Source organism: Vespula pensylvanica, chromosome 16 (assembly GCF_014466175.1).
Source record: "Vespula pensylvanica isolate Volc-1 chromosome 16, ASM1446617v1, whole genome shotgun sequence".
Lineage (NCBI taxonomy): Eukaryota > Metazoa > Arthropoda > Insecta > Hymenoptera > Vespidae > Vespula > Vespula pensylvanica.
Window position 1 is genome coordinate 4,391,483 of NC_057700.1, and position 11,323 is coordinate 4,402,805.

The following is an 11,323-nucleotide window of genomic DNA, read 5'->3' on the forward strand; positions in this document are numbered from 1 at the left end:
TCTCTCTCTCTCTCTCTCTCTCTCTCTCATCCATTCTCTAAAAAACTTTAGTAGTATCCAACACAATCTTTCCATCCGATCCGATCCGATACGATACGATCCGATCTTTCTTTCTCTCTCTTTCTATGTTGCTACTAAAAAGTACAATTTCTTTTTTTTTCCTTCAAAATCCTTCTTCCTCTCAACCAACGCGATTTTGCACGATAAACCCCTTTTTCGATTTTGTTTTTATTTTTCTCTTTCTTTCTTTTTTTTTTTTCTTTAATAACTTTGTCCGATTAGTGACGTCACGGCTTCCTACCAGGCTTAGAGGAGAAGCTCGATGTAATAAACGTCGAAATAATCGATTTTTTTCTTCTTTTTTCGATGGGTAACCGCGCAAGGATTTCGTGGCTCTCGAAACAGGGATTCGACGATAGGCTGAGGCAGTTTTCCTCGAGGCGATAAAAGCTACATGACCCTTGAGACTACCTGGGTACGAAAGCGAGAGAGGGAGAGAGAGAGAGAGAGAGAGAGAGAGAGAGAGAGAGAGAGAGAGAGAGAACTGAGCTCTAGAATTAGAGTCGGAACCATTAAAATCCAAAGGGATAATCGAGAGGGTCGAAAGTCTCGAGCGAACTGCAACGGGTATATCAACTTGACTCGAATAATATTGGTACATCCAAAAGAGGAGAGAGAGAGAGAGAGAGAGAGAGAAAGAGAGAGAGAGAGAGAGAGAGAGAAGATTCTATCTCTTCATGATAATTATATAGAACAGCTCTAAAGAAATTTCATAGTTTCGAAATCATAAAAATTTGATGGAACTAATCGCAAACTAAAGACAATCGAAACGATACCGTTAACTCTCTCTCTCTCTCTCTCTCTCTCTCTCTCTCTCTCTCTCTCTCTCTCTCACACACACACACACACATGCGCGCGTATATTAGATATATAATCCTCTCGAAAAGAAACAAAAAATGTAGGAAAAGAGTAGATTAAGAGAAGGAGGATTTAAACAAGATATTTCGTATAAATCGTTTTTCTCAATAAATCTACAGTTTCTCGTCTTGTTAAGTAAAATAGAAATTACTCGTGCATTCGTTGCGAATAGTTTGTAGTGCGCGCCTCGTAAAACATTCGATAGAAAAAAAAATGAGAAAGGGATAAATAGATAAAACGGAAAAATCGCGGTGAGTAGCGAATGAAAACGTTATGTGTTTCAAAGGAAAAAAGAAATATTGTAAAGCACCTTGGCCGCTGTAAATGTTCGATTTACAAATACGAGATGGGAGAGGACGACGGGGGTTTTGAAATTTCCGAGTTCTCCTTCGTGTTCGGTAGAAATCTGCGATATCGCGTAATCGCAAGCGTTTTGTTGCTTTTAAGAAAAGAGAAAGAAAAAGAAATAGAGAGAGAGAGAGAGAGAGAAATCAGCGCTCGATAAATCATCGTCGATAGTTGAATTTCGTTCTTTGATCTCTCTTTTTCTCTCTCTTTCTCTTTCATTCTCGTAAGAGTCATTAAAATGACGCAATTTCTTTCTAATCGTCGACCGAATTCTTCACCACTGTCGTGTATCACACGTTGATTGATACGAGAAAAAGAAACTAGGTGAACGAAGAAAAAGAGACAGATAGATAGAGATAGAGAGAAAGAGATAGAAAATAAGAAATGAAGAAGGAAAAACAAGCGACGAGAATGACACGTAGAAATCGAAACGGGTGGGCACTCGATAACAATCAAACATTATTTCTCACTCTCCTTTCGAAAAGTTCTTTTCGAGCCACGAAGAAAAGGACGAAAACAAACCTAACGAACTTTACTATCCTCCAAGAGACGGAGGAGGTTACGCGCGATAAACATCACACCTTATTTCTTTTTTCTCTTCTTCTTCTTCTTCTTCTTATTCTTTTTCAACTTATCTCGTGTCATGGTCCCTCCCCTACTCTCGAAAAAGTCGTCATCGTTGAGCGAATCTCGGACGGATGGGAAATATAGATACGATCGACTTCGAACGAGCGTCACATCAACGAAATCGCGTATTAATGCGAGCTACATATATACATATACACACAGGCACACATATGTGTGTATATATATATAGAAAGAGAGAGAGAGAAACATATAAATAGATAAATAGAAGATGAAAAATTACGATAAACGAATCGAGCGAGATTAAAAAAAAAAGGAATAAAAAAAAAATAATAATAATAATACGAAAAAAGAAAAACAAGAGGGTGAAAAAAAAAGAAAAGAAACATTGTTTTTTGCCTGGAGGATAACGAGAGATCTAGGAGATCAAAGTTTATAAACATTAAATACGTCTCCCAACGTCTTCGTAATAGAGAACCGTCAACTTGAACCGAATACAGAAATATACGTATAATATTTAGGATACGTATATCACAATATTAGAAGACACGAAAGACACGAGGAAAACTACAAGCGAACGAGCAATCAACCGACACGATGATTTTCCACGATGAATATCTCGACGATTGGCGTCGGCGACTGCCAAGAATGACTTTCGTCAATACGCTAAGACTACTACTACCACTATACTATTACTATTACTACTACTACTACTACTACATACTACACTACCTTTAAACGATAATCCGAGAATGATTTTCTTAGAATTTCTATTCCGAAATGCGAACGCTTAGATTCTTCCAACTGTATTAAACTTGAGAAATCGTATTAACAACTCGTGCTCTTTATATATCATCATTCTCAGGGTTAAGGAGAAAGATAGAGAGAGAAAGAGAGAATGAGAAGAGACAGTCTTCTCATTACGAGGAACGAATGAAACGTGATAGAGAAAGACAATTTCAGGAAATAAAACAAAAAAGAAGAAGGAGGGAAAAAGAAAGATATACTACTGTTACACTACAGAACGTTTATGAAGATCAAAAAGACCGACGCCGACGCCGACGCCGCAAAGACGCAGGCGCTGATGTTGTCAATTTTCCGCTTGATAATATCAAACAAAAAAATCATTAGAGATCGTATTGACTATCGACTTCTCTCTCTCTCTCTCTCTTTCTCTCTCGTTTTCGTCTCTCTCTTTCGTTGCTCTCTTTCACTTTCTCTTTTCTCTTTCAACTGTTTCATACACGGTATATTCGTGGAATCATTGTCAAGGTCTTGGCGCAGGACACGACACGACATGGCACGGCACAGCACGGCACGGCACGGTATGACGACACGGCACGTTACGGCACGGCACAGCACGGCACAGCACGGTACGACACAGCACGGTACGGTACGGCATGGCTTAAACAGTTTCTTCGTTGGAGGATTGTATTTTCATGTACCTTTTTTCTCTACTTTAACATTTTCTCTCGATGGAGAAAAATTTTGAGGAAAAGAAAAAAATTGAAAAGAGAGGAAAGAAAAAACAAAACAAAATAAGAACGAAAAAAAGAATATGGGAATGAAAGAGAAGAGAAGAGAAGAGAAGAGAAACGACCAACGGAGACATCCTACGTTTAAGAAGTAAAATAAACAACGAATAAATAAATAAACTGTGCGTCCTTACCTGTGTCGCATCCGAATACGGGGTGGCCGAATTTTTATCCACAAGTAAAGATCCAAACATCGGAATCCCCGAGCTCGAAGGGCTGTCCTGCTGTTGTGGCACCATTCTTGGGCCGTTCTTTTATTTTTCTGTTATTTTTATTATTTTTTTTTTTTTTTTTTTTTTAATTTATATATATTTTTTTAACACACGTCGTAGCAAGCCTTTTGCTCGCTCGCTCTTTAGCTCGTCTCTCTCTCTCTCTCTCTCTCTCTCTCTTTCTCTCTCACTTTATTTTTCCACTTTTCCTTAAGCAAAATTAATAAATCGACGATTGCTATCACCACACTACCAGCTGGCAAACTATCGCGCGTATCTCCTCTTGGTGACTCGACAATTGATAGTAATAATATATATATGTAAAGTACGTATGTTATATGTATATATTTTATATTTATCTGTTATATCGTTTAGAAAACACACTTCGGGAATCTTTTTTCATACAAACGAAAGTATACAAGTGTAATAATTGTATTAATTAATGATATCAAGTCCTTTTTTTTTCTTTCTTTCTTTTTTATTCTTATTACTTTTCCTTCGGTCTCTTTTTTTTTCCCCCTTTACGTAAAACGTGAGACGTAAAACGTCGCGATGGGAAAAGAAAAACAGGAGAAGAAAAAAACGAGGATCGAAATCTCTCCTTCGTTCTAATTCAATCCTTTTCTTTTTCTTTTCTCTTCTCCTTTTTTTTTTTTTATTTTACTTCTTTCTAAACGTTCGCGAAAAAATTCACTTCGAGCAGAGCACCAACAGAGATGATCGTGACTCGTTCTCTACGCGAGAAGATCTTTTCTATCTTCTTTATTTCTTTCGGATCTTTCTCAAAGTTCTTTTTCTTCCTTTTCAATCGATTTGGCCAACAAAAAATCGTCCGACGTCCGCTTTTCTTCTTTCCTTTCGTGAATGCGGCGGCGGATGATGTTGTGCGCCCGCGCGCGCCCCTTTGCGGAAGAAAACACGCTTTTAGCGACAATCGCGGCGCGTGTTCCGACGCGGCGATTCGCTTCTTTTATTTGTCCCCTCTCACTCTCACTTATTCTTCTTCTTCTTCTTCTTCTTCTTCTTCTTCTTCTCCTCCTCCTCCACCACCTCAACAAAACAATTTTCTTCCTTCTCTCGTACCTTTCGACGTCTTCTTCTTCCGTTGGTCAAGACAAAAAAAAAAGAACCGTCGACGGAATATCGACGATATCTTCTATCTCTCTCTCTCTCTCTCTCTCTTTCTATTTCAATTTCGTTGCACGCACGTTTATATATGTATATTAAATACACGTGTGTATATATACATATACATATATATATATATATATTATATAGTACACGTTTATCCTTTATTATTTATAGATATTTCGTATTCCGTTTTTTTTTTTTTCACGTATCCTCTAATAAATATATATTTCTTTTCAAGATCCTCTCGTAGTCGCTCGACGATCACTCGGTGACATTATCGCCCGGGCGAGAGTCGCTTGACGGAACGATACTCGCTCGACGAGCGCTCATGTGCTACTGACTCGTGCCGCGACCGAACTCCTGGCTGTATACTAGCGCGCACAGCTGGTGAATCCAGCGGCGACGGCGCTCTCTCTCTCTTTCTCTCTCTATCTCTGTCGTACTCGTTCGGTCTGTCCTCCCACCACAGGGACCACGCTCCGTTCTCTACGGCCAATCCGCGCGCGCGCGCGAGCCCTCTCTCCTTCGCGATTACTTGCCTTTGAAGAGAGAGAGATAGAGATAGATAGAGAGAGAGAGAGAGAGAGAGAGAGAGAGAGAGAGAGAGAGAACACCCCAGTGGGTGGCAAGAGACAGAGAGAGAGGGAGATAGAGAGTGAGTCCCTTAAAGCTTCTCGCTAATCACCTCCTCCTCTTTCTCTTCCTCCTCCTCCTCCTCCTCCTCCTCCTCCTCCTTCTTCTCCTCTTTCTCTTCTTCTCCTTCTTCTTCTTCTTCTTCTCTGTTCTCTCTTCTCTCTTCGAGGTAAGGTGAGAGATAGCCCAACGATTCCACCAGCCCTTAAGGATTTTCCTTAAAACACGCAGCTGTGTTTATCAAATTGTTCGTGCCTTTTGGCCGATGCCCTATTATTATATCCGTTGCTCTCGCACGTGCCGCTAAAGACTTGGACTCTTTCGCATCGACTCGTTCGTCGGTCGCGTCAATTCCTAACGATCGATCGATGGATCGATCGATCTATCATACGATCGGTCGCGCAAAACGCGTTTACTCTGGCAGGTGCGAAATGAAATTCGACGATGATCGTTCTTTTATGCGTCTTTATCTATGTACGTATCTATGTAATGTAAAATGTAAATATAAACGTGGTTGCTTATATACGATCGTAAAATTATCGTTGATATATCCCGTTTAATAAAATTAATTGTTGTTTATGAAGTAATAAAGTTTTAATCGTTGTGAATAGACCCTTATAGAAAATGTACATTTGTACTTAGGTATGTACGTACGTATACATCCATATCTATTCGTATACCTTATGTCTCCTTCGAGTGACTTTTTTGTGTGTGTGTGCACGCGTGTGTACGAGTATACACACACACACACACACATTTTTTCCCACGTTCCTTTTTTTATTTTCCCCAAAAGTGCGAGCGCTGGTACTCGTGAACCATCGTAAAAATGATTTCTTTCTACGCGCTCTCATACACTAAAACTTCGAGATACGACCTCGTAAAAAATCGACGTTGCGAGGCGAACGAGAAAGGAGGAAAAGGAGGATATGGAAAGGATGTTCCACTGAGTGGAGGGGGTGGGTTGGTAGGGTGGTAAGTTTACGCGTATGGACCAACTTTCACGATCACTTCCCTGCTTCTTTCCTCAAAATAATCTTTCCTACGGCGAACCACATTGAGCGCGTAATAATGCATCTCTCTCTCTCTTTTTCTTTCTAATCGTGTCGGTTTATTTCCCTTCTCTTGCTTACACGCATGTTCCTTTCTCTTCCTCTCTCTTTTTATCTCTAACGTATTCGAAAGAGGATAAAGTGGGTAATAAAGATCAACGGATCTTATACGTGAAAAATCGAGGAAAACGTAGGAAATATACGACGAGCGAAGCGAAGAGTACTGTGCCACGAGTTTTTCATATCCATGGGATATGTTACTTTTCGTTAAACGATTTGATTTATAGACCTCGCGCTCTATTGGAACATATTATATAATATTTATTCGTATAACTATTGTAGGTATACATAGGTACGTATATAAATATTATATACATATATTTTACCTACGATATATTTTTAGTACTTTTCACGTAGTCGAAAAACTCGCTTAGATATAACTATCTCTCTCTCTCTCTCTCTCTCTCTCTCTCTCTCTCTCTCTCTCTCTCTCTTCCTCTCTTTCTATCGCGAAATCGTCCAAACTTTTTATTTGCGTAAACACGGAGCAAAGCAGAGAGAGAGAGAGAGAGAGAGAGAGAGAGAGAGAGAGAGAGAGAATGACGCACGTGGTCATTCTCTGTCTCTCTCTCTCTCTCCCTCTCTCTCCCCTTCAAAATCGTACAAATATAAAATTATAAATCATAAATAAGAGAGTATGTGCGTATTACTTTGAAAGCTGAGAAGAAAAAAAAGTCTAAGACGCATTTTCGAAACGTAACGAAACGGACTAACGGACTCGCCATTCGATGACGGAGGAAGATGACGAGGATAAATAATTTTCTACGTAAAGAGAATATCTTTCTTTTCTTCTTTTTTTTCTTTCTTTTTATTTCTATCGAAGAAAATTTATCCAAGTACATAGTTTACGTTTATCTGTACGTTTATCGTTACTTACGTCTTTCTTAGATATTCGAGGAAGGACGAACTCCTTACGGTAGTTGATTTTACCCAACAGTGAATCCGGTTTAACTTCGCATTTTCTCCTCTCGACGGAATCGACCCTGACGAACGCAAAGTCTCGTTTGTCGATAATCGATAAGGAGAGATAGGAACGAGACAGACAGACGACTGTTATAACAACGAATCGTGAAACTCTCGATGATCCTCTATTTTAACGTGTATAACGTACAATTACAATTTCGATATTAATAAACCGACATTATCGTAATCCAATCAATTTTCATTAAATTTTACAAAACAAATAAAAACGCTAATCATTGAATCTAAATCTAAATTGTACTTTTATGACTTAATTCTTATTTCCGAAATTAATATACTAACAATTTTTCTAAATGTCGCCAAATAAATCTCGACGGGATATAAAATGAAGTCTGAAAAATTATAATTATATAATATAAAACGTTCGACGGTATATTATTAATCGACAAAAGAAATAATCTAAATACTAAGATCGATCTTCAAAAGATACAAGGGATGTTACGTACAAAGTCTAGTTTTTATAAATTCTAATGAATATTAGAAAAGAGATGAGCGATTAAAAAATTAAAAGGAAAAAGAAGAAAATAAGAGAAAACGGAAAGCAACGAAAAAAAAAAGAACCGGAAAAATGTCATAAACAGAGCTCAGAGATTAACATACGTCACTGAACGTATTAACGTGTAACACAATATACGTTGCTGTACAGGCTTATGTGCATACACACACACACACACAAACACACACGTATGTATATATATATACATATAAGCCTGCGCTTGATTACTGAATTATAAAAGTATATGCAGTTATGATACCTCGTAGTTGCAATTTCGTCCGTTCAAGGTCCCTCCACACGACTGGTAAGAAAAGCCGATTCGAGAAAGAGGGAGAAAGAAAAGGAAAAAGCAAAATAGCGCATACATAAGGACTAACGATTGAAACGAACGGAAAAAGTATCGAAGTTCTATGGTAGCGAAGGGAGCGGTGTTGACCGGTTGACCGGATGCTAACTGCAACTCTCAAGAATACTAAACGCTTGCCGGCTGTGTGTGTGTTAACATGGAGAATATTCCCGACGATATTATCCGCGAAGTTTCACCTCCTCTTTTTCTCTTTCCTTCTTTCTCTTTCTCTCTCTCTCTCTCTCTCTCATACACGCACAAACATACATACGTTTTCTAATGGGAGTAGGAGGGGGAGGGGGTAACCTCGGTCCTCCGATAACCGCACGCCACAAAAATGTCCTTTATTTTCGAGCGATCCTCTTGGCAGCTTCCTCTTTCCGTCGAATCCGTATCATCCTCTTGCTCTATCTCTTTCTCTCTTTCTCTTTCTATTTCTGTGTTTCTCTCTCTCTCTCTCTCTCTCTCTCTCTCTCTCTCTCTCTCTTTTTCTCTCTTTTTCTTATCGGCTTTTATCGTCCTTTTTCTTCCTTCTCTTTGTCGTTTCAATATTAAATTCGTATATTTATTTTCTATGTTTATCTATTCTATATGAACATATATATTCCTATACTTTTATCTAATACGTCTGTTTATAATAATTCATCGTTTTAATGATTACAATTTTAAATCATTTTCTTTCATTATGAAATATTGTTTGATTCTTATTAAGGAAACGATTGGCTCTCGTGTTTCTAAATCAATGTTTCGATGATCGATACGATCGTCCTTTCTATTTAATTTTCATTTTATTTATTTTTTTATGTTTTATTTGATTTTAATCTTTTCAAAGAAATAAATGTTCCTTTTCTCTGACATGTATATATATGATCATTTCACGTAGCTACAAAGCACTATTTCATTGTAATAAATTTCTACTCGAAGATCATTATTACAACGATTCAGAACTCTTGAAAGATCTCTATTCAATTTCCTATTCAATTTTCAATCACGTATCTACACTGAATCTTTTCATGGAAATAGATTATCCTTCTCTTCGTTTATTATTTATCTGCTTGTTTACAATGAAAGAATTAAAAATTCAACGATGTCGAACTATTAAATCTATTTTTCTAATATCGACGAAATGAAAGGACAGACACTGTTCTCTATTAAGTAAAGAAGAAAGAATAAAAAAAAAGAAAAAAAGAAAAAACGTCATAACACAGTAGGAAAACGATATCGCGCGTAATTCTTTTTCGGACATAGGGAACAGTGTACATTTGAAATCAATCAATGTTAGCAGGGTCAATAGTCACTCTGTACACAACGATAAGACTCAAGATCGTAGCTTATCTGCTTGCAGTAAATACGTTTAATTCCCATATATGTATGTACGTATGTATAATATATATATATATATATATATATATATATATATTTATATATTGGCACTCTGTGTCGGAGTGCCTATCAAAAACGTAAAGCTGCGTATAAATTTTCTTACGTATTTACAACGATCGACGACGACAACGACAACAACGACGACGACGACGACGACGACGACAAGAGAGTCGTAGAGAGTCACGCGTTATATAACATCGTGAAAAAAAAAAGAAGGAAAGAAAAAACAAATAAAAGAACTAAAAAGAAATAATATGTAATCGAAAAGAGACTCGTTCGCAAAAAGAAGTCGAACGGAAATTGTCGATAAATTTTTCATTAAGAAATGGACTACACAGCGTATCTTGGATTAGCGAAACGAATCGTTAAATATAATATAATACGAATTATGTAGACATTAAATACGCGACATGTATATATGTGTACAGTGCGTAAATAATTATGTGTATGTATATCTATATAGATACAAATATGTATATGTAGGTAAATAAGTATGTACCTTAGACACCAATGGAGAGCTCGTAATTTTTCCATCGGACGATAGCACGAGTGTCGATGACTAATCGCAGTCGAGAAAGGTCTATGCGTTGTCGAGCGAGCTGCCAGAACTCTCGTGCGGCACTTTTCGTACGCTTATATCCATTTATATCGATGACTCTAAGCGCATCGAAACACGCCACTCTACTCCTTCCTAAGATCTTTCTTTCTCACTCTCTCTCTCTCTCTCTTTCTCTTTCTATCTCTGTCTCTGTCTCTTTCTTTTTCTCTGTCTGTGTTTCTGTCTCTGATTCTGCCTGTCTTTCTTTTTTTCTATCAGAGAAAAATCTAATTCCGATGCTGTATGATTTAGTAGCAATAAAGATATCGACGCTGATGGAAAGTTACAACTCTAATTTACTTGCTTACGAACCAGTTCAATTTTTTTCTTCTCTCTCTCTCTCTCTTTCTCTCTCTCTCTCTCTCTTTTTGTCTCTGTGTTTCTGTCTGTCTTTTTTTCTTTCTGTGTCTGTCTTTGTTCGTTTTAATCGTGTTGTCAAATTATCGCAAAAAATAGTTGGTCGGAGTTTCCATAGATTTCCTCGGTGGCAGGTATAAATATGTATATATATATGATAAGTAAAATATATATATGTATATGTATGACAAATAAAATACACACACACATATATATATATACATGGCAAATAATATATATAATTTATATATATATATATAAATTTTACCTATCATATATATATATGTGTATATAATATCTGGCAAATAATATATATAATCTATATATATAAAAATTTTATCATACATATATAATATATAATATATATATGCTATATACATATATATATTATATATTGCTATATATTGTATATATTACATATATTATATATATATATACGGCAGGTAAAATTTATATATGTATATATAGATCATATATATTTTTATACCTGTTATATACATATGTATGTATATACGACCTATTCGCCGACAATGCGATTGGTATCGTACAAAAGACTAGGTTGCCTCGTGAAAAGTGAGAAAGTGCGTTTTTCCATGCTGGGTAAAAAGGATCTTAAAATGTCTCCAGGGTGCAAGAGGAAAGAGAGAGAGAGAGACAGAGAGAGAGAGAGAGAGAGAGAGAGAGAGAGAGA

At 37.0% G+C, this 11,323-nt stretch overlaps 1 protein-coding gene and 1 long non-coding RNA gene across 2 annotated transcripts in view; one reads left to right on the top strand and one right to left on the bottom strand.

Annotated features, from left to right (window-relative positions):
• LOC122634789 (transcription factor sem-2-like) overlaps window positions 1–5,113 on the bottom strand; it is a 21,242-nt gene extending 16,129 nt beyond the window's left edge. Inside the window, exon 1 of the mRNA XM_043824082.1 lies at window positions 3,521–5,113. Coding sequence (XP_043680017.1) covers window positions 3,521–3,625 — 105 coding nt within the window. The 5' untranslated portion in view covers window positions 3,626–5,113. The remainder of the gene's footprint in view (window positions 1–3,520) is intronic.
• A 5,525-nt stretch (window positions 5,114–10,638) lies between these two features.
• Window positions 10,639–11,323, top strand: part of LOC122634790 — a 1,998-nt gene continuing 1,313 nt past the window's right edge. Inside the window, exon 1 of the long non-coding RNA XR_006328469.1 lies at window positions 10,639–10,766. This is a non-coding gene — a long non-coding RNA (uncharacterized LOC122634790). The remainder of the gene's footprint in view (window positions 10,767–11,323) is intronic.